Raw genomic sequence first — 24036 nt, 5'->3', positions numbered from 1 at the left:
TCTTAAATATTAACATAGGTAAACAGTAATATGACTTTTTCATACAATAAACAAGAACAGTATATGTATTCATTTTGTGCAAACTTAAAAATATAGAAATAAATGGAACTGCAACATTAATTTTGGACTAAGTATTTCAAATTAGAAAAATTACATATGAAGATTAGGATTTTATTATGGGCAAACTGAAACAACCTTTGGTTAAATAAATATTAAATACATATACAGTGCATATAATTCCATTCATTTTTGAAACCTCATGAATCCTGGAGCCTCAACCACCTGATCTGGGCAAAGGCAGGTACCAACCCTGGAGTGGGGGCTCACCTCTAAACAAGGATACTTTAATACATATATCCACACTCACCAATTAAAGGCAAGTTGAAAGACCTCAACTAATCCAAAATGGACACCACTGGCAATCTATGTAAGACCCATGCAGACACAAGACAACACAAAAACAGAGCCCAAAATTACTAAACAAGCTGCACATAAACTTAAAAAGACAAACATTAAAATTGGCAATATACTGGAACAGATAGCAGCATTGCTGGGTTAAAGATCCGTGAAACTGAATCTGAATCCCAGTTAAATGACTCCATTTGTTGAGTTTACAAATTCATCTATACCCTTAAGATTTTCTCCAGATACTCTCATATCCCAATTTATCCCAGAGATCAACCCATTACATTCCAGATTGGCTTGGTACTCTTGTGAAAGCGAGTGTGCCCAGATATGGACTGCCATATTTCAAAATCTGCTAGAATATGGTGTTTCCCTCCCTGCACCTCTCAACTGGGTTTAACCAGGTTCAGGAATAAATGGACAACAAGACAGATCCATCCATCCTCTTCCGCTTATCCCAGGTCGGGTCGTGGGGGCAGCAGCTTAAGCAGAGAGGCCCAGACTTCCCTCTCCCCGGCCACTTCTTCCAGCTCTTCCGGGAGAATCCCAAGGCGTTCCCAGGCCAGCCGGGAGACATAGTCCCTCCAGCGTGTCCTGTGTCTTCCCCAGGGCCTCCTCCCGGTTGGGCGTGCCCGAACACCTCACCAGGGAGGCGTCCAGGAGGCATCCTGATCAGATGCCCGAGCCACCTCATCTGACTCTCGATGCGGAGGAGCAGCGGCTCTACTCTGAGCCCCTCCCGGATGACTGAGCTTCTCACCCTGTCTTTAAGGGAAAGCCCAGACACCCTGCGGAGGAAACTCATTTCAGCCACTTGTATTCTCGATCTCGTTCTTTCGGTCACTTACCCATAGCTCATGACCATAGGTGAGGGTAGGAGCGTAGATCGACTGGTAAATTAAGAGCTTTGCCTTACGGCTCAGCTCCTTTTTCACCACGATAGACCGACGCAGAGCCCACATCCCTGCGGATGCCGCACCGATCCGCCTGTCGATCTCACGCTCCATTCTTCCCTCACTCGTGAACAAGACCCCGAGATACTTGAACTCCTCCACTTGGGGCAGGATCTCTCCCCCAACCCTGAGAGGGCACTCCACCCTCTATTTTATATCCTGTATTAATTTTAAAAAGTTAATGATGTTTAAACAAAAATAGCCACAGAGGAAAATTATTTTTTTTGTGACTGCAAAAACAATCTGACGAAAAGCACATTTAAAAAAAAAGTTCCAGCAATAATATTAGGACTAGAATGTGACTTACAACATGAAATTATTGTTTTTTTTTTTTAAATTGTGGACATTATTTTAACCTCTTCAAACAATATTCTTAAATTTGTGCCAAACCGTTGCTACATCACATTCATTAAAACGTCCAAGATGGCCCTTTCACAAACTATTGCCTACGTCTGTAAATAATTTATACATTTTTTTTTATGCCTTCTTTGCAGAACACAAACAAAATACAATGAAATGTTTTACCTCCACCTCGGACAGTTTTCGGACAACCTCAATTTTTTCCTGAAGAACCCGCCTCAGGGACTCTTTGGCTGTTGTCTCATAGTTGTGTTTGTCTTCTTGTAAGGCTACCAGCTCTTTCCTAATACCATCTTCAGTTTGGTTCTATCAAAACAGTCACAGAGAATAAAAAAAATGTGTGTGCAAAAACCTCTCATCAGTAACATATGAAAAGCAACAATATTTTTTTAAAATAATAAAATACACAACATACTTTTGAATAGGCCTGCAACTGGTTTCCCATCACCTCTAATCTTGAAAGCAGCCTGTCTTCATCTATTAAGGCCTGTTTGTGTAGTTTGAAAAAATAGAACATACCATTAATTTTATGTAATAAAAATGTATCATGGAGTTCAACACAGTACTTCTGAAGATCAAAAAACATACATATATATAGACAAAAAAAGAAGAATGGAAAAGCTTGTTATGTGTATTTGTATCCCAAATACTTCAGTACTACAGGGGATGCACAATAAGACACACTTCATTCTGAATTCACTATACTGTAAAATTGTGTATATTCTATGCCAGGGGTTCTCAAAGTTGGTCCTGGGGGCCCACTGTGGCTTCAGGTTTTTGCTTTAACCAGATTCATAATCAGTGACAATAACTGATTAACACTGATCTCAATTAATTACCTGGTATTTTTTCTCTTATTCTACATTAAGCAAGCACAGAGGCATTAATTTTACATCTATAAGACATTTAAAAATATTTAGGTTTTGGTACAGATTTAAATGCTTAACTCACTTTTGTTGGTTTCATTATATTTTACCATCTGTCTGTGCAGTTTGCTCCCTTCATTTTATCTTAATAATAACAATTAAAAATGAGCAGAGACGACACCCAGGCAAACAACACTGAATCACGAAAGACTGCAACTACTTTAGCGTTAGACCCACTAATTAGAAAATAATGGATTAATTAAACAATTAGAACACCAGGTAAATATTTTACCAAACTTAGTTTTCTAATTTCTATATTGTTCCCAAAACACAAAATCTGGAAAATAACAGCTCATTTAATTAGCCCAGGGGCCAATTATAAACAGAAGCTGGTGGGTACAAAAACCTGCAGCTACAGTGGGTCCCCCACTGTTCTATGCAAAACCTCTCAATGTGGCCACACAGTACATCACATTCTATAGTACCAATGGCTCCTTACAAGACATCACAGAATTCACCAACATTCAACCTACCTCTGAAATACACTTAAGGGAGTGATCTTAAAGATCATGCAATAGAATACTTTAAGGAAATTCATAACATTCAATGAACTGAAACCAGAACACCTGTAGGTCAACACACAAACATAGAAAGAACATGCAAGTTTCACATAGACAACTCTTTCAAAAACACCATCTTTGCCTCCACTTAAACTTAAAGCCCACTGAAGCCTAATGTAACTTTCATTAACAGTTAAAACAGGAAATATATATATACTTTCCATATTCTTTTTTCCAGCATTAACAATTGATTATTTTATTATTGCATTGTATTTCGTGTTGTACTGTTAATTTGCAATTTTTGTAATTTGTGAACAGCAAGTCAGGTCAGGGAGCATGTACTGGTACAGCACATTGCCACACCTACTACACTACAAAACAGCTTGGGATCCTGATTGGCAACCCCTCCAGGCAAACACGCAGTCCCATGCCACCCTTTGGAAATGACCATCTATCTGCCGCAGCCAGGTGTTACATGGGCATCCTTTTGGCCTGGTCCAGCTGCTCTGGTTCTCTGCAAGCCAGATCACCCTCTGGGAATCGTGTCACATGGCCGTAATGCGGTAACAGGTAATGTGCCTTATTGAAGACTCCTTGAGCAACCGCTCATTTGACACAAAGCCAAACCAGTGGTACCCAGGGATTTTCCGAACAGTCACTGAACCAAAGGAGTCCAGTCTTCGTCTTGGGTCAGTGAATAGCGTCCATGTCTCGCAACAATATAGCAAGACAGGAAGCACCTGGACTCTAAAGTCTTGGACCTTCCTCCTTTTGCATAGATATCGGGAGCGCCGCACATTCCTTGGAAAAGTGAATGAATGTACCCAGTGATAAATTGAAACTGTCCCTGGTTAGCTCCTACCTTCTGACTGATCCTGTTGAGACCAGCCACAGAAACTCCATAATTGGATTAAGCAGGTGGGAAAAAATCGAAACATAAAATGGGTAATTTTTAGAGTTAAGGTGTGCAACCCTTGAGTAAGCAGGTGAGAGACAGCCCTTCATTAGTGCAGAACAAAAGAAACTAAAAAGTACCATTTATTTATATTCTTAAAACTTTAATTTGCAGCTGGGTAATTTTAGAAAAAAATTAATATTTTAAAGATTGCGATGTTGTATCTATTGGATCATCTATCGATCTCTCTCTATATTTTATATATATTTTATTTATATATATATATATATATATATATATATATATATATATATATTTTATATATATATATATATATATATATATATATATATATATATATATATATATATATATATATATATATATATATATATATATATATTTTATAAGATACTTTTGCATTTAAATTTAACAGCTATCACAAAACAAATTAGGTTTTTGGATCTTTTCATTGCCTGTGTGATTATATGAAGAATGACAGCAATCTGTGCAGAGATAAACCTTTTTCAGAATCTCCTTCCTGTCCATCTTTTTTACTATAATTAAAGATTAGCTACAGTGCCTGAAGCATGCATTTGCCCAGCATCAACTTCAGGAAACATTGGTTGCTCTGAAAAATTCAAGGGGCAGAGTTCCTGCTGGGAAAAAATGCAGCAATATGGACAATGTTGAAGTTATACTTCTTAATATAAATAAAACCAACAAAACTGATGAGGTGAAAGGCCATTCAAAATTCAATTTCCAGCTCTTTGCTTTACCTGCCAGCTACTCTCCGATGCTTCCTGTGTACTAGCCAGCAATCGCTGCAAGGTGGCCAATTTTTGCTCAAGCATTTGTTCCCGATGTAGGGCCTCCTAGAAATGAAAAAGTTGCCAGAAGAACAATATTATGAATAACTACTTACAATCAGCCACAAAAATATAAATCACTGAGCACAACTGTATTCCAGAATATTTGTATCCATTGTATAACTTATACTACTCTCGAGGTTGCTGCATTTTATGTCCTACTGCCTATATTAAAAACTGGAGAACACTGAACATGAGAAGTATGACATTAACAATTTAAATGTAGTTAAATGGAATGTACAAATACTCGAAGTATACAATGCCAAGAAAATATATTTGCTCTATTCCTGTACATTTTAGACACTGAATGGTTGCAGGTGTCCAAGCAAAATCCAATATTTAATAGAGAGCACCTTTGTAAACAAATCATTTTTATAACTACATTCCCTTAATAATTTAACAAAAATACAACAACCACAGACACTATGTGAAAAAGTAATTACCTCATAAATTTAACAATTAGTTATTGTACCTTTAGCTGCAATAATTGCAAACAGGCACTTCCTATACTTCAATATCAGTCATTCCTCTTCATTGAGTAGACATTTTAGCCCACTTTTCTTAGCAATAATGATTTCATTTAGAAACACTTCTAAGTATCTCAAGTATGGACCGTTCATTTCAGGAATTGGCACAGCATCTCAGTTGGCCATAGGGCATTTTTTTTTCAGTGATTCTTTTATGGACTTGTTTTTGTGTTGTTTGGCTCACTGACTTGCTTCTTGACCACTTCACTGACAGATGAGTCGGCATGATCCTAAAACATTTTCTCATATACAGCAAAAATTATAGATCCTCAAATTATGGTTAACTCATCCAAACACCATGTTTCTTTATGTCAGACATAATGGGATTTGTGCTGTCTAAAAGATCCAATTTTATCTCATTTGTATATAAAACATTTTCCTGAGGCTTAGGGATTAACAAAATACTTCCTTGCAAACAAGAGAAAAAAATTTAGGTTCATCTTGGATAGCAGCCTTCTGACTTGCTACTCGCTAATGAAGTCAATTTTTGCACAGAATTTTTCTAATGGTGGAGCCATGAACACCAACCAATGCTGAAGCAACAGAATCTTTCAGTACTTTGGATTTTTTTTTCTTTTGGATTATTTGTGGCTTCCTGAATAATTTTATAATATGCATTTGGAATAATGGTAGCAGGCGGACCACTCCTGGGATTATTCACTATTGTCCTTCATGTTTGCAATTCATTAATCATGGTTCTCACTGTGGGTCAATGGAGTCCCAGTTTGATAGATATTGACATTTTGTTTTAAGATCTTTTCTGGAATTTCCTTTGATCATGGAATTATGTGCTAGACTCTAATGGTAAATGACATAAGTGATACTGTACTCAAGATGGGCTGTACTGACTCAGAAATCTCTTTAACTGGGTTAATTTAAATAGGGGCAATTACTTTTCAACATGGTGCCAGAGGATGTTGGGTAACGTTGTTTATTAGATAAAATTAAATAAATGACAATAAGTATGTGTTGTATGTTCACTCAAGTTCTTTTTATTTAATATGAGATTTTTGAAGATCTGAAAACATACGAGGCCAACATTTGATAATAATAGATAATATCAGGAATAGTCCAATACATTTTCAAAACATATAATTATAATGCTATAATGATATTAGATATTTGCTAGTAATCTATATTTTTCTTTAAGTATAGATATAGTTTTCATATGACACACCTGTAAATACTGTGACAGCTGAAAGAGTTCCTGAGAATACATACTGGGAGCATTAGCAGCTGCCTGTTGGGAAGAAAATAGAGACAGAAACAATATTAATCAATAGGTTAACATGGAGGAGGATGCATTATACAATACATCTTCTGTGTACCTTACTTTTAAAGCTAATGTTTAGGGCAGACATGGGATTTCCACATTTTTGCATGCAAATCAACAAATCTTAGCTTCTCTGACTCACATTCTGTAAAAGAATCATACATATCTAGATTCTTGAACCTAGCAGTATTTAATTACATTAAGAATGGAAAAAAAGTCTATCAAAAGGGATCTTACAATCCCCTGAACATCAAGCACTTCTGTTATCACAAACAAATGCTATTCTAAAGTCTCTAATTTTCTGCATTTTACTCTGCTTAACTGGGTTTTGCAATGCCTGCTTCAGCGAGTGTGTATTTGTTAAATGAACAGCAATTACACCACTGGGAAAAGTCAGTGCTACTATTCTATAAAAAGTAAGACTGAAAAGGTTCAAGCTTGGACTCAAAATTACTCACTTATGTTAGGGAGGAAGAAGAAGCTATATGTCCTTAAGAACACTTACAGAAACAGGGAGAATGTGCACACTCCACACAAACGGTCAAAGCCCATGGATATGAAGCCACATCTCCAATTGTATAAGTCAGGTGTACTTAACAAATAAACTATGCTTTCCAAGATGCACCACAACATTCATAAAAATGAGTCTTGAAAAATAAAATTATTGAGGAACCGTCATGTTTTTTTCTCAAAATACCAATAGATGGCACACTTTTACCAGAAAGGAGTCAAATAAGTGGCTAGCTGGCTATGTGCAGAAAACTTCAGTACTATAGTTAAACATTCAGGAACAACTTTTAAAACACATTTCTAACATTGCAATAGTAAATGAAATGCATATGAATAGCTCACTAAAACAAAAAAAAGAAATCCTGCACTTTATAATAGTCACAACAACAAAGAACTGACTAATGTAAAATAGTAAATGAATCCAAAAACCACTTTTCTACAGTGCACACAAAAACACAAATGCAGTATAAAGACAAAGTAAAATACCAGCCCTAACCTAACCAACATCACATTTTGTGACTGTACTAAGGCTCTGGAATATCTCAATGAAATACACATAACTCCACATAACCAAAGCTTCCCTAGGAAATCAAATAACTAAGGTGTTTCAGCACTATTGGCCATACCAACCACAAGGCACTAAAAGCACCAGATAAGGCATTACTGGACCCACATTTTTGCTTATTTTACATTCTTTCGATCAGAGAGTAATTGCTAATCTTCTAATACTTTTACACAGAGTAACAAAAGATGGGACACTGCAGGGAGTGAACAATTTATTACGGTAACTTACATCACACTGCTAGCACCGTGTATTATCTTACTCAACTAGAAGAGTCCCAAGTCACTTACCACAACAATAGGGAAAAACTGAGGCCATATTTTAATTAAAATGAAATTCACTTTATAAGGAACAAATCAAAAGCTTTTTCACAGGACTTGGCAGGCCTTAACCACATTGTCCCTGATAAATTGTTTAACCATTTCTACCCCTTCTGACATTTTACTATTTCTGAGCGAGTCTATGTTGATACCAATGCAACGTTCGACCATGAAGCATAAATCAGCCTGCCTCACTCTTCCTGTACTCTGAAGCCGAGGGACTACAGCCATGAGTCCACCGACTGGCTCCCTGAAGATGAAATAAAGAGGAGATCTAAACAATAATGGGGGTTTGCAGAGCAGCATACATTTGAAAAGCAAAATGTGGAATGTACTTGCATCTTACAATGCAAATAACAAATGAGTGACATTTAAAAGAAAGTCAACTTCTGGTACAATTGCACTACGAAAGAACAATAATGTTAAACTACCAAGGTGGCTTGGTGGTCTTGCATCAAGTATTTCCCATATGTAAAATACTGTCTAACATAAAGACAGCCCAATACTGTTAATGTAAAGCATAGCCAATAAGGATACAACTAGAAGCAGGGGCAAGTAAATATAAACTTCCCATTAATAAATCATTTCAATCAACTAACTCCAGAAAATATTATCCTGTCAGCTTTTAAATATTTGTTGTACGGAACATGTTGGCTACTACAGGCGACAAACAGGCAACTCTTTTGTAAGTTGCTTCGAATAAAAGCATCTGCTAAGAAAAAAAAAATGTACATTTATAGCCTGTTCCTGAATTCAGTCTATAAGCCTGATAACTGCATTCTTTTTATTAATGGACCAGCAGAACTTAAAATTTAATTTAAATTATCTGCCAAAAATGACTTTCATTTACCACAAGGCAGAAAATTTCATTCATTTAAGAGTCTGACGTGAAGAGAGAAAAGCAACTTGAAAACCACAGCTGGAATAAAAGGGTAACAATTTATTAAAAGTGGACACACTAACCAGTAGCTGATAAAACAAGATTATTAGCAAAAAAAAAACAAACAGGATTTTTAGTATATTGCTAACATTTAACACTGACAAAACAAGGCTACATGTAACTGGTTTGCTTGCTTCAAAGCACTTTGACACTATTGCATCTAAAGCACAAAAACACTTATTATGCCGATTTTTATGCCGATTCCTCCTGATAATATCACCTCAAGATCTTTGCTAAGAGTGAAATTTGTGCTGACACCTAATTTTAGAAAGGTTATGGCTTTGGCAAAATTAACACGATAAACACAGACTGTTTTCAGTAACAACACCCCCGAAATCCTGAAATGCAACAAGGTAATGGAAGGATAGGAAGTTAATAGTGCCTTAAATTGAAGATAATTACATCCTGATTCACAATTACATATGTTCTGTCACATTCTGCAACACATCAAAATTTTCTATCTTAAAACACTGCAGACAAGAAAACTTGTATCTAAAAAGATATGAATGATTTCCTTCTGATCTTGAAAAATGTCACTTTGCTTAATAAACTAGTAAAAAATTCTAAGGATCAAAATGAATACTAAGATGTGAATACAGAAACTAGACAGCTCCCATGATCCAAAACATCACATGAAAAACCTATCTTACTCAATATGTCTCCTCTACTCCTACCTAAGAACTCAACATTACCAATTAACTTCAATGAAGTAATGTGCATCTTGACATCCCCACTGCTACTTGGCTGCATAACCTACTTAAGCTGGCAAATTGCGCTTCCACCGTAAGTTTAAAATTTGATTATTTTATTTTTTTAATTAAGCTTTATTCAACAAACTGATGAAAACTAGCATGGATGAACTGAGCCGAGGGCAGCTTTAGAGGGCTTTACACACATTTCAACAAGTAAGAAAGGTTAAAGATAAAAAAAAAAGAGTAACACTGAACTTGTAAGCAATAGACTGTCAATTACCTGACGCACAATATTATAATACTAGAAGCAAAGTGCCAACAGAAAATCTGCTCAGAGTCTGATTTCAAAAAAAGTCTGACTCTGTATTTTTTTTTATATTAAGCATTAATATCTCTCTATCATAAAAAAAAAAAATCTTGGAAGGAGTCAAGACACGATTGTCTCAGAGACACTTTCACTTCCCGTGAGACAACTCTTCATTGCCAAGCGAGACAAAAGCTTATGCAAAGAGATTTGGAAAAATCCTGCCTGGTTATGTCAGACACATTTCTTGTAGAGAGAAAGAAACAATGTTCACTCACGGGCAGTTATATGTTGCATTGTCACGACGTAATTCCAAACATGGAATCAAAATTGGATGCGATATCGACGAAAAGGTAAAAGCGAAGAGAGATCAAAGATATGGACATAGGTGATATGGCAGAAGTGCACCGCGTGAAATGCAGATCACATGGCAGCAGCAAATTGAGCAAAGAGGTTAAAAAAAAAATTTAAAAAACTATGCATTTCCCATTGTATCACCATTTAAGAGGGGGTGTCGGAGGAGTGACCACATCTCCTTGAGATGCGTTCAGCCCCCCTCTTCACAACGCAAGTGGCAGAGACGCAAAATGGTTGGTGCGTAGCGCTGGCAGGGTGGTGACAAGCAAAGCGAACAGGGGGCGAAGCCCCTTAGTAATGTAAAAATAAAATAAATAAATATTTAATTATCAATATATCCCAGTAGTAGATACATACTTAGAATAGCTTTCCATTTGGACACTACAAACAATAGCACTTGCACTTGATATGAACTGAAATAAAATTTTAATTCTTTTAGTTATAGACCAAAGACGTTTCTCTTGTGGAGTACTATTCGGTAAGAATTACAAAAATAATAGCAATATAATAATAATAAAACACTTTTTGTCATATTGTTTCTGGACAAGAAGGGCAATGAAAATGTTAATTTAGAAAACTATACATCTAACTGGATGACTTGGTAGATTACCATCATGTTTTCAAGCACACAGCTATTTAATTTACAGCTGTAAGCAGCTTAACACATTCACAAATTACCATGAGATTTACGAAATGCCTGTATCAGGATGAAATGAGTTGGCGGAATATGCTCCAGGGATTTTGACTTATTTTCCTAACTAAAAAGATGTGCCTGTTTTCTAAATATATTAGAGGAATGCTTAGAGGTGACAAAAAGATTATCTTCGCCCTTCCTTTTTACTAATTTGCATACCTCTTCAACAGTGAAGCTATTTTCCAAAGTTAGACTCTGATGATTCATGAGCCCAAAATATATAGCTTGGTACATTAGACAAGAGTGCATTCCACCCACCACCAGTTGGTTGAAGGACTACATGCAGACAGTAAAAGAAAATGTTTCAATTTCTTTGTTGTTTTTGTATACATATAAACAGAGAGCTCAGGGTGGAAATTTGTATTAAACACCAAAAATAGTAATGTCCACTAAAACGCATGACATGGTGACTATTACAACCATAGGGCAACTAAAAGAAAATCTTTAATCAAGCTTAGTAATCGGTAGTGCAATGGCAAAGTGGTTACTGCTGCTGTTTCACAGATTTAAGGTGTTGTGTTCAAATCCCATACTTGTTCACTGATTTGCTTGTCCTCCCTGTTAACTGCATGTGTTTTTCCACAGATAGTCTAGTCTTCCTCTCACATCCATAATTATGTGCATGTTACATTCTTCAACGATTCCAAATTGAATCTGTGTGATTGTGGTTGTTGTGTGAAAGTGGCCTCCACAAGGAACTGGTACCATGCCCAAGGTTAGATCTTGCCTCGTAATTAACTCATGGCCTTTAACTGGGTTAAGTCGGTTTGAAAATACATATTTATAGGTTTACAGAATTGTTATTGTCATGAGTACAGAGTATAATGAAATTCTTATTTGCATGTGCTAATCAACAGGTATCAACTTGCCACTTACCTGTGCCATGATTAGTGATTACAGTATAACTATCTTACCTCAAAACTTCTTACATGCAGCATTAAAACCTTCAATGAATTTGAGGAGCATGTATGGATCTTTTTTAATTACAAAGGATTATCTCTCATCTTGTATTTTCCTGTCAAGTCAATTTCAAATCATACTCATGTACATTTAAGGAGTAAAAGCATAGTTTCTTAGGAAGTCGCAGGAAAATAATCTGCAAAGAAATGTCCTAATGTGCACAATCTATTAGTTGTGATCAGCTTGTGGAATGTACTTACAACTGGAACACAAACAGCTTCTTGTACTGCTGTCTGCTAATAAAAAGCAGAAGCATTGTAGATTCTAAAATAGAAATGTTCTAACATTTCATGGAGGTGGGCTATTGACCTGAAAATATTCTCATGGTGGAAGTTTGAGTATTAGTTTAAACTGGATAACCGATCCTTCTAATTAGAATGTTGGGTTTCGTTGAATGAATTGCTAATGTCAAACTATCCATCTTTCAATCTGACTTTTCGACTTCAACGTCATAGAAAAGTGCGCTCAATCCTGACAGAACAACATGTGGCCTCATCACACACAATGTGTCACACCTAATACTGATTTGACAGGATAAAAATCAGTGCTAAACTGTTTCTGTTCAGATTTAATATTTAGGAGACTAGACTGTGACAACCGCAACAGAAGTTATATTTTTGCAAATCACAATATTTACACTAGATTTCTAATTATTCTCGATTATTCTCTAAATGCAACCAGCGTTTATTTCTCCTCCACAAACTCAAACTATTTAAAGTAGACAAGGACCTCATGTTGTCCTTTTATCGCAGTCTGATCCAGTCTGTGATTACTTTCAGTTTCATTGCCTGGTTTAATAGTCTGACAAATCAAAACTCAAAAAAGCTCCAGCAGATTATGAAGTATGCAGCTAAAGTTATTGTGGCTGATGTAGATGATTTGACTAGTGTATGGCAGAGGGCAATGTTAAAGAAACTGGAAATCATCTCAACTGAACTGGAAATCATCTCAACTGATGACAGACATCCATTACATGTAGAACTAAAGCTCAGTAAATCAGGAAGGATAGTCACTTTAAATACGCACACAAATGGCTCCAAAAACTCCTTTCTTCCTAGTGCCATACGACTTTTCAATAGGAAATATCGGAGATAATGATTAAGGTTTTGATATATATCGTGTAACCTTTTTTTTTTGGTGTAAATATGTATTATCTAACCGTTTTACCTTAACCTTTCTTGTTTCTATTTGTTTGTTTTATCTCATTCTGTCTGTTATTAGATGCAACTGAGAGTGCAAATTTCATGTTTTCTTGCGTAAACATGACTAAATAAAGAAACCTTAAACCTTACATTTCTAGGTATGTATATCTACACACAGAAGCTGTATCTAAATATCTATAGAGGCACATCAAAGAGAAAGAGGGTAAGCAGAAAACCTCAGCTAAATATTCAAGTTCCTGCAAATGCTTTATGTTTGCTCCAATTCAAACCGGGTAAAGGTCACCACCACCAAAGGTGCAATGACAATTTGAGAGCAAAGGAAAAGATGGATAATATCCCTAAAATACAAAAAAGGCCCAATGCCATAACTAACATAGATGTTTTACAGGTATTTGAGAATTGAACAATTGCCAGTACATGAAAGCTTAATAATTTGAGAAAATAGGCTAATCTACGTTTATCTCAAGGCAACTTAAGTGCATCTAGCCTCAAAACCTTAAACATTCATTGTAACATATTTAAACAAAAGTTTAAATATGAAATATTCTAAACAACAATTACTGTGTTAACATAAGCCCAAGTTACAAAAAACAAGGGCTCACTTCAGAAAGACTCAGATGCAGAGCAAGGGTCAGATTATATAAATCTTTGTGTTTAAGTTCAAGTTTACTGTTATGTGTGCGTACAGAGTACATTAAAATGCTTACTTGCATAACTGACATGTAGCACACCACTGCTCTCCAATATCCTAATCAAGTAGTATTATTAATCAGAAACAGAAAACTTTATTAATCCCGAAGGAAATTACTTATGTTACGACTTAACAGACAAGGGACATGTTACACTAAGAGCATGTATAAAAGTAATCATGTAAATATAATAAAGTATAATAAATGTAAGTAGCAAACTAAAGTACAGAGTGTTGCACCTTAAGTTATCAAATGGGGAACAACAGTAAGACCAATGTTCTATAATACAAGCTGTTGACTTACTGTATTTTAACATACAGAGAAACATAAAGAGAAAAACACCTTTAATACTTGGTTGAAAGATAGCAAAGATACTTGAAATTCATTTCCACTATTTAAAAATAAACAAACGGGGCGGACTAAATCAACAGACTGACATTTTACCCTTTGCCTTAAACCAATTTAAAAGGGATATATATATTGCAATATATCACAGAATTGACTGGCAATGGGCTATGTTGATACTATCGTACACTTACACAAGTACAGGCATAATATTGTGGATTCATGGTAATTATAACCCCAGTATTAATTCATACATGTATTGTATATTTATAAAGCACTATTTGTAAAGACACATTTGTCAGATCTTTCTGCCCAAATTTGAATAATTTCAAAGCGAGGCTGATTGACAACTCCAAACTAGTCCATATAGGTGACTGTATCTTGTCAGAGACCTTAGAAACAAACATTAGGCAGTGCAAGTACTGTTAAGACCACTGCTTGACGTGCCACAAAAGTTTATTTAGTAATTTTAAATCCGTGGACCAGATTTTGTTTAAGATTTAATGTTTTAGATATAGAAGAGGACATTTTTGTTTTGGATTTTGGACTATCTCCTCCAAATTTCCTCTCATAAACATTATTAGTTTATGAAGAGCTAAAACATGCATGCAAAAATGCAAAGAAACAAAAAGTCAAGCATCATTTCAGAATTGGAATACAAGTACAAAGAATTATGGCCTTAGCAAAAGCCTATTTTTTTAGTACATCTTGAGCAAAATCCTGCATGTAACACATTCAACACCACAAACCCGTACAAATATAACAAAAAAAATAAGTGCCACTGTTCACAATTTCCCCCTTAAAGAAGAAACGGCATACTAAACCATAGCTACTATAAAACTGCTTTTTGTCCGCCTTTACACAAAGAAAACTAGGAGAAGCAGTACTTATATTTCAAATATATATGAAAGTCCTTCAAACATGAAGGACTTCAACTAAAACAGTACTTCCTAAGATCCAAGAAAATTATAGTCTTCCTACAATCAAGTAAGAAGTTTCAATCTACATAAATAAATTAGTAGAAATATACTATAGTTACACTAATGATATATAGACAGACAGATATCCATCTATATCTATATACATCTATGTATTTAAGAACAAAACAAAGCCTAAGTCTCTGGCACAAATGAGGAATCTCTGCAAAATTTGGTGGAGATAGGTTCAACGGTGCAAATTGCATACACACATTCAGCTTTATATAAAGTGTGTGTGTGAAATACTGTATATGGCAACAATAATCACTAAGCAGAAAACAAATAAAGCAAATAAATATTATACAACACAAAAATGACTGACAAGGCAACATTACTCTAAAGGAAATCTCATTAACAATTCACCAGCACAGCTCCCAGTATAAGCTCAACAATGAAAACAGCTGTTTGGCTGACTTACCTTATCAACAGGAAGCGGCAAGGGAGCTGGAATAACACTGAGAAAGAAAAAGAAAAAAAGCTCAAATTATAATTTTCTTCTCCTTTTTTATTCCAAGGGGAACAGTCAGTCTTCTTATAAATTACAAGAAACACAAACTCATTTATGGAATAAAGAAAAGGTTCAGTCCACAATAAGTAATCTCTGTAAATCTTTAACCTTGCTCATGAAACTGTCTTTAAGAAGTTTCACTTTAGAAGGTAATATCATAGATAGGTGTGGCCATACAGAATGTTTCAACATGTCCAGTCTCAAGTATCACACCTAAAGCAGTACAAAACACAACTCTCATGGACTTTCTCTGACTAATAGTGTAAAGATCTATCTGTAAAACAAGGTCTATAAGTGCTAAATGTTCTTTTCCGACAACAGATAAGCTTTGCTGCAGCACAGTGCACGTGATTCTGATAAGAAAGTCTCAAAAGTTGCTGCTGGAAAGCTCTTGCTTTTTTTTTTTACATCTTGATATAATGCCATTTCTTATAATGAAATCTGAAATCTTAGTTTTATTACATTTCTAAGGCTAAAGACATCCTTCATACTTTTTCAGTGTCGGTCCAAAAACTTTGCAACTAATAATGCCACTATATTGATTGATGAAGAGAAAAATAACACATAATTTTTAACCCAAAAACAGCTGACCAAACGGAATTCTTGCATTTGATTATTTAAGTAGATGCTCCACTGTTTTACTACTGTAGTTTGTTACTATCGTCTTCCATTGCTCTAGATTCAGTATGGCAAGAGATTTTATCATTTTCCGAGCAACATTTGTGATATTGCATCTACAACAGACATAATAAAGGACAACCTGTTTAAACTAACAAGGTGTTTAGCATTCCGACATAAATACATTAAGTATATCATTTAAGACTTGCTTAACTTTAAATTTTAAAATTCATTGTTGTTTTGTTCATTTAATATTTTAATTGAAATATCAAACAGAAGGTTGAGAAGTAAAAAGAATAAGTTAAATTAGGGTATGGTAACCAGGAGCTGGCAAAGCTGTACTGAGAAACCTTAATTATGGTAAATGGAGAACATTTTGTATTAAATTACTGCTTTGGTGCAAATAACTTTGATATCCCGTTTTCTTTGTATAAAAATCTTTGGAAAATTCAGAATTGCTACAAATAACTAGAAGAACAAACTTCAGCTCATTTTAGCTTTAAAATGCCTACTGAATGTTTAAGTTATTATATTGTAATATTTTATTAAGTAGAAGAAAAACTGACCCATACAGACTTTACTGTGTAACTTCCCTGTATCATTCAGAAGTTGATTGTCTGTAAAAGAGTTTTCACAGCAGTTTTTCCCCCAGTTTTCCCAAGTCTCTTTTTATACTGACCGATAAACTACTGCAGGATAAAATACCTCATTAAACTATAATGAATTACATGATGATCACACTTGTGATGTTATTTCTGTTGGCTTCAATGTGCATCTTGCTGTATCATGAACCCAGGTACAGAATGGTTGGTCTTAGAGGTCATTACTAGTGGCAGGTTTTCATTCCAAACACTTCACTAACTAGATAGTAACGTTTTGTTTAACAACTCTCTACTCTATGGCTGACCCAAGATTGAGGCTATTAAGTCAGTTTGCTTCTTTCTCTGGTTAAAATCAGCAGGTTTGAAGGGCACTGCCTTACAGCTGAGTCAGATGGTAATCTGCTCAGGCTTCCACAAGGCAGTGAGGACATTTCAGGCAGGCAGTGGTCATCCAATTGAAAGTGACCAGTCGGCTACATTTTAGTATGTCTGGGGGAAGCAATGGTGTCCAAAGTAATTTCTACCCATGTTACACTGGAAAAGATCCAATTTCAGTCCAATGTCTTTCTAAAACAAACTCTAAACAAATTTAGAGTCACCAGTTAACCTAATATGGCTTTGGGGATGTAGGGGGTCGACCAGAGCACCCGTGTGAAAACTCATGCCAACATAAAGGAAACATACAAACTCCACATAGGGAGTGGATTTAAATTCAGGATGATGTATCCATAAGAACGGAGTGATAACCACCACCCCACGGGAATTAGCCGATTGCTGTAAACCTGCCAGGAGCACAATATCAAAGAGTTAAGAAATCTAAAGAAACCATGTCCGGTTCGAATCTTAAAAACATCTGAAAATATTTTTAATAAAGTTTTGGTATCAGGCGTGACGTCAGCAGAAGCTGTAACGCTCCACCTGAGAGAAAAACTGTAAGGCTAGTCGCTAGCATTCAGACATCAATTCTGATTGCTTCACAGCCGAACAGGACACAGTAAAAAAAAGGAACTCGATCACTTATCTGTACACTACTATATTTAAGAGGGATTTTCACTGAAGACCTTTCAACTTACCACTGTGTAACCCACTTAAAAGTAATATTTTTTTAAAAAATTACTCAGAATAAATGGCTCAGCTGAAAGAATAAAAAAAATTGTTGAAAACTACAGACGTTGGTGTCTAAACTTCCTAAGACTTAAATTCAGAGAGTACAGCTTTGTTTAAATCAAGGGTAATTCAAAACAAAAGAATAGCCTGTACTTACTCTGTTCGTCGTCGTGCTTCTAAGCCATCAGGTAAAAACAGTTTAATTGTAGAAACTATACAGCCATGTGTAACTGCAAAAAAAGAAAGAAAAAAAAACTTAAGCAATTTCATTTCGTGCAAAATAATTTTACAACTGGGACAATTAAAAAAATACAAAACTTAGTTTTACCAGTGACTTTATGTATTAAGTAATCAAGGGTAAAATTTCTTATCACTTGTGCCAGGGGAGGTTTCAAAAATCTGCTTGACTTTATTCAAAGCACCAAAGAACAAAATTAACTAACCTTTAAATATAATATGCACATCACTGAATCTGATAACAATATTTAACAAATATCAAGTCACAACACAATCCCAAACAGTTTATAATACTATAATGCTGCCAACTGACTGCAATTAAATAAAAAAGAACAATTACAATGTGTACAGACTGGTATAAAAAACTTAAATCCAAGAGTGTGGGAAAACAGTTTACTATATTGATAAAAGATATAAATAATTTTAAGAAATATTATTACAGTTTCAATATTCAAAACTAAATAAACATTTTCAAATATCTCCAATCACCAATACATTACTGTGTGTGCCATTATTCAGATATTAAGGAATTTTTGTGATCTTCATCTTGTACCCAACACAGCACTTCAGGAACAAGCATATAAATTAACTCCATGAAATCAAAAACGAAGAAGCTTACACTTTACGCAATGTTTCTCATTCTACCTGCCTCTCAGAGCGTAGAGCATATTTAAGCAGCATGAAAATAGTAGGAGCTCTTCTACATACTCTGTGGTCATAAAAGATGTGAAATTTTATTTTGTTGGGTTTACAGTAGATTTTAAGCAAAATGTGCTCAAATATCTTAGGCTGACATTTTCTCTCTTCAATACTTGGAAATATTTTCCCTATACTGTTTTTACTGACAAATATTTGCATCATCCTTGTCTGCAAAAATACAGAAATTGTTTTCAGATTTCAGGAACAATGGATTTTTTTATTTTTATTTTTTATTATACTTTATTAATCCCGAAGGAAATTACTTGGTTTTTCGCATACCCCTTGGGGTCAGAGCACAGGGTCAGCCATTATACAGCACCCCTGGAGCAACTGAAGGTTAAGGGCCTTGCTCAAGGGCCCAGTAGAGTAGGATCTCTTTTGGCAGTGACGGTTTTGCACCCTGCAAAGAGAAGAGAGGCTTGTGTTTCTTATGTCTTGTGTTTTACTTACCACAGAAGATTGGAAAAAAAGACAATAAGGAGCATGATTGAGGCTGAACTTGCCATACCTGTAAAACCTTTGCACAGGGAGCAGCTTTGTCAAGCAGCACATTACTGGCTATCAGAAAAAGGTGCAAGTTTACAATTCTTTAGAAATGTGAAACTGTTGCAGAAAGTCGCCACACTGTCAAGTCATTTAACATCCGCAATGATTTGTCATAATATAACCCAACATCTTTGGGTGGATCAACAGCAGTTGTCAAATTTGACATTCCCTCCAAATAGAAGTCATGTAAAATGACAATGGCTTTAGACAGAATTCATTTGACTAACCCCATAAAACTAATTTGTTGATCCTAAAACTGGTTTGTGCTAATGTTTACAATGAGAATGGAAAAGATGCTATATCTTCCTTAACACTGCTTTTCCGATTTTAAGTTTACCTTTAGTTCTGCCAGATGACCTATGAGTTTAACATTTAAATGTAATGAGTTTAAAATGATCAATTCTGAAAAAGGGTCTGGGTTTTGTATTGGTTCGTGAAATTAAATTCTTTTTATGGTAAACCTCAATGCTCTTTATTTACTAAAGCAATTTCTAATCTTCTCAAGATACATTATTTTTTACTTTCATGGCAACCACTAAATACATGAAATAAAGATTTCCTTTATTGTGCACAGCTTCTTTAAAAATATTGTGACAGTTTGACATAATAGTTATTGACTCAACTATGAAAACTATTGAATTAAGAATCTTGGCTCCCATTCTATTTTTGCTACATTTTGCTTCAAGTCCTGTTCAAAGCAGAGAGAGCACAGAGTGTTAAAGACAGTGCTATCTTTGAATGCCTCAAGACAGAAAATACTCTGTACTCTTTTCACTCCTCTCTTGATCTTTATCATGAAGAATATACTTCTCACAACTTCCCACAACAAATCATTTCATGCATGCCCATGCAAAGGGTAAAGAAGTTTCCTGGGCTATTTTTGTTACAGAGAGGGGGTGTCCTGGAAGCATTAGGTGAAAGGCATGAGCCATTCCTGGGCACAGTGCCAGTGTTTAGAGAGCGAACTCTCCCACCCATGCTCAATCAAAAGGGCCAATTTATTATTTTCAATTAAACATGAATGTCTTTAAAGTGAAGAGAAACTAGAAATACTGAAAACAAATTAGCGCTGATAAGTCTCAAATTTAAATTTATTTGTCATGTTTAACATGAAATTCTTGATTGCTTATCTCCCAGAACTAAGTATTTCCATGTCAGGGTTAAATTACTGGACTCTTGAGGATTCAACCTCACACTCTCTATAATGTTAATTCTACACACATAATTATGTATACTGGATGATATGTGGATTTTAAAAAAGTGATTAAAAAAATGACTGTATTAAGTCCAGATCCAATTTGAGATATTAATGACTTGTGTCTACTTGCATTCAAAACATAAATAGCTTGGCACACAAGTGCATGCCCACATTCACTCATATTGTCAAGATTTCTTTTTTTCTAAATGATTTAATGACTTAAAAAGAATTTCCATCCTTTAAATCTTGGAATAACATGAGTCAATTTAAATGACACACAAAAATAAAAGCTTCACTAAGCTGGTCATGTTCTACTTAATATTTAATATTTGCAGTGCTTCCAGGCTATATTTACATGGAAACTATAACTGTTAAAATACATTATCAATATATATATGAAACAAGTGTGCATGCATTTTCTGGAAACATACTTACTCAATCACCACTCCACACTTATATTTTAAAATGTGTATATCAAACTGCAAGTGATTATCATTATATCCTAAAATATCATATAATTAATTCAATGATTCAATATTTTATTTCTACAAATTGCATTTCTGTATGCTTTCCAGTGCTCCTTGTGTAGTGAGTATAAAAGGCAACATGCAAAGCCAATGTTTATTAATTGATCGTACTATACATTAGTCTGATCAGGCAGCTCCAACATAGGTGTTACCACAAGCAGTATGATCAGCAGCAGGACAGTTAAGACTGTGATGTTCAATAGGTACAATAACAGCCATACTCATAGATAGGCAGCATCTGCTGATGACTTTAAAGAAAATTGTTTTGCCTGAACAGTTACTTTGCATTACTAAAACTAACTGTGTTAAATTAGTAGCATATCTTGATTACTGACATACAATGGTACTGCCAATGTGAGCCATGTGTTATTAGAATTAGGCAAACAGAAAGGCAAAACATATATTAACAGAAATTTGTTAAAGCACCAAACATATAGAGAATTTCAATTTGCACTTACTACATGTAGAGACACCATACCCACCAACTACCGTCAAACTCTGAACTTTGTCTGGCAACTTTTCAAATATGTCTGACTACTTGAACACTTGAGAAGCTCCCCGTCATTACAAATGTTACTGACCTTTCTCTGTTAATTTTTCTTTTCTGTGCCCTACTCTGGCACATGATGCCTCTGCTATATTATCACACTGCTATTCCTGCCCATAGGAAGTGATGCAAGAAATATCGAGAACCTTGGAAACCAAGGATGATTAGATTTAATCTTCTAATTAGACTGCCATGGATTTATGTCTACTATTGTAGAATGCACTGGAGGGGCCAGGTGGGCATGGCCTACTATAATAATTAATTATTATTTTATCTAAGGAGACTTACAGCATTTGAAATACAATTGGTTATATTTCTTTTGTTTCTTTCTGTTGGAGAACAGGCAGGCAAAGTAATTTGCTCATGGCCACACAGAGTTAGTAGTAGGTACTAAATCCACAAAATGAGGGTTTGACGTCCAAAGCCTTAACCAACACTGCCTACCACCCTAGACCACTAGACCTTTAACTTTCTTAGACTTATTTTCTCTACAAATGCTGATGAAAGCAGTTTTCTCCGATTGTAAACTTGCCATATCTCAAATACAATACAGTGGAACCTCGGGTCACGAGCATCTCGGAACACGTACAAATCAGGTTCCGACCAAAAAGTTTGCCAAACTTTTGCATCTGTTCACAACTACACACTCGGGTGACGAACAAGCCAGTTTCCCTTCCAGTTCGAACAAGCCAGTTTCCCTTCCAGTTCGTATGCACCGATGATTTCCGCACGTGTTCAGTCTCTCCCTGTGCATTCCCTGTGGAGAGAGAGAGGGCTGGCCGCGTAAGGCCGAGAAGGCAGTTAAACAATGCACCGGGCTTGTTTTTAAAGAGACTCATTCGAGCATTGTATTTAATAAAGACTTTTTCTATTGGATTTTAACCTCCACTTCTGTTTACAGCGATCGGGTTCGTAGCGTGCATTGTTGAAATGTTACTTTTCTTGGCAGTTTAATTAAATTACAGATTTTTCAAATGTTCATGTTTTTCCCTGTGCTTAAAACTCATTAAAAAAAAAAAAGTGTTTACAGCGAGCGGTTCGTAAGGCTATAGCATGAATTCTTGCAATGTTACTTTTCTCTGTTCAAGATTTTCTTAGTTTACTATTACGCGGTGCATTCTATGGTATAATTAACTATTTTTGTGCTTAAAAATCTTTAAAGAAAATATATTTACATACAGTTTGTACGGTCTTGAACAGATCTTATGGGGGAAATATTTCAGGTCATGACCAAAGTAATTTTATTGGGAACAAATTATGGTCGTGACCCGAGGAGCCACTGTATTAATGTACTTATATTGTCAAGATTTATTCATTGTAATCAAACTGAAAGCGCTCTGTAATTTCCATGTTTATATATGTACATGATGAATATATTTTGGATATTGCAAACGGTGCAAGTGCTCTAAGCCTGTACTCACTAATGCGCACTTTACCAAAATAAAAACAATATGAACAGATTTAAATTGTGGCTTGGTAATGACACAAAATCCCCATGTCAGTTTATGGCAAAAACTGTCTGAGAACAAACAAGACACAAAGTCAGAAGGTGGTATGCTCTCTAGGTACCCCAAAATAATTATTTTTATGGGCACCACAGACATAGCGGTCAAAAAGAACATCCAGGAAATTACTAAAAAATCTCCAGATAAAGGACAATCAGCAATAGACAGCCAGGCATAAAGGGGATTTCAGTTTCTAATGGTAGAAGACTGGAATCTAAGAAAAATGCCAATAGAACTTGACACTCTGAGGGTGAGAGGCCATGGAGGATGGACATGGAGCAATTATACCTACACCAGGCCAGAAAGTAGCAGTAAATAACCATGCTAGAAGCAAGTGGGAACTCGTTGCCCATTTTAAGGAACAATTAGCAAGTAAAATGCCTGATAGTCTTGGTCCTTCTGCAGTCCGTTTGAAATTCAATTTAAAAAAAAACAAGGATCCTAGTAGCCTTAGAACGAAGCTTGGTCTGAACATAATCCTTGAATGAAGCTGAAAGGCCACTTCATTGCTGGTAGAATTGCCATTTCAGAGTTAGAAAGTAAACTGGGTAAAGGCTAACCACTGTAGAGGAAGAAAGGCAAGACAAAGAAAAGAAAAACATGTTATTATGTGCTGTCCCTAAATTCATTCTGCTGTGTTTGTTTAAATAATAACCCCCTTTTTTAACATTTCGGCTCCATTGATATTTGTTGTAGGTGTGGAAAGAAGCATGGACACACT

The 24036-nt window shown here is 35.4% G+C and overlaps 1 protein-coding gene across 8 annotated transcripts in view; it reads right to left on the bottom strand.

Moving 5' to 3' along the window:
* Positions 1-24036, bottom strand: part of slmapa (sarcolemma associated protein a) — a 132971-nt gene that overhangs the window by 62280 nt on the left and 46655 nt on the right. For all 8 annotated transcript variants that reach the window (XM_039770804.1, XM_039770805.1, XM_039770803.1 and 5 more), the window contains exons 3-8: positions 18214-18286; positions 15640-15676; positions 6613-6675; positions 4819-4914; positions 2134-2205; positions 1884-2024 (exon numbers count right to left, since the gene is read on the bottom strand). In XM_039770804.1, coding sequence (XP_039626738.1) covers positions 1884-2024; positions 2134-2205; positions 4819-4914; positions 6613-6675; positions 15640-15676; positions 18214-18286 — 482 coding nt within the window. The remainder of the gene's footprint in view (positions 1-1883; positions 2025-2133; positions 2206-4818; positions 4915-6612; positions 6676-15639; positions 15677-18213; positions 18287-24036) is intronic.

Source organism: Polypterus senegalus, chromosome 12, assembly GCF_016835505.1.
Source record: "Polypterus senegalus isolate Bchr_013 chromosome 12, ASM1683550v1, whole genome shotgun sequence".
In the NCBI taxonomy this organism is placed as follows: domain Eukaryota; kingdom Metazoa; phylum Chordata; class Cladistia; order Polypteriformes; family Polypteridae; genus Polypterus; species Polypterus senegalus.
Note: the sequence above shows the minus strand (reverse complement) of the source record. Positions and strands in the feature narration are given on the sequence as shown.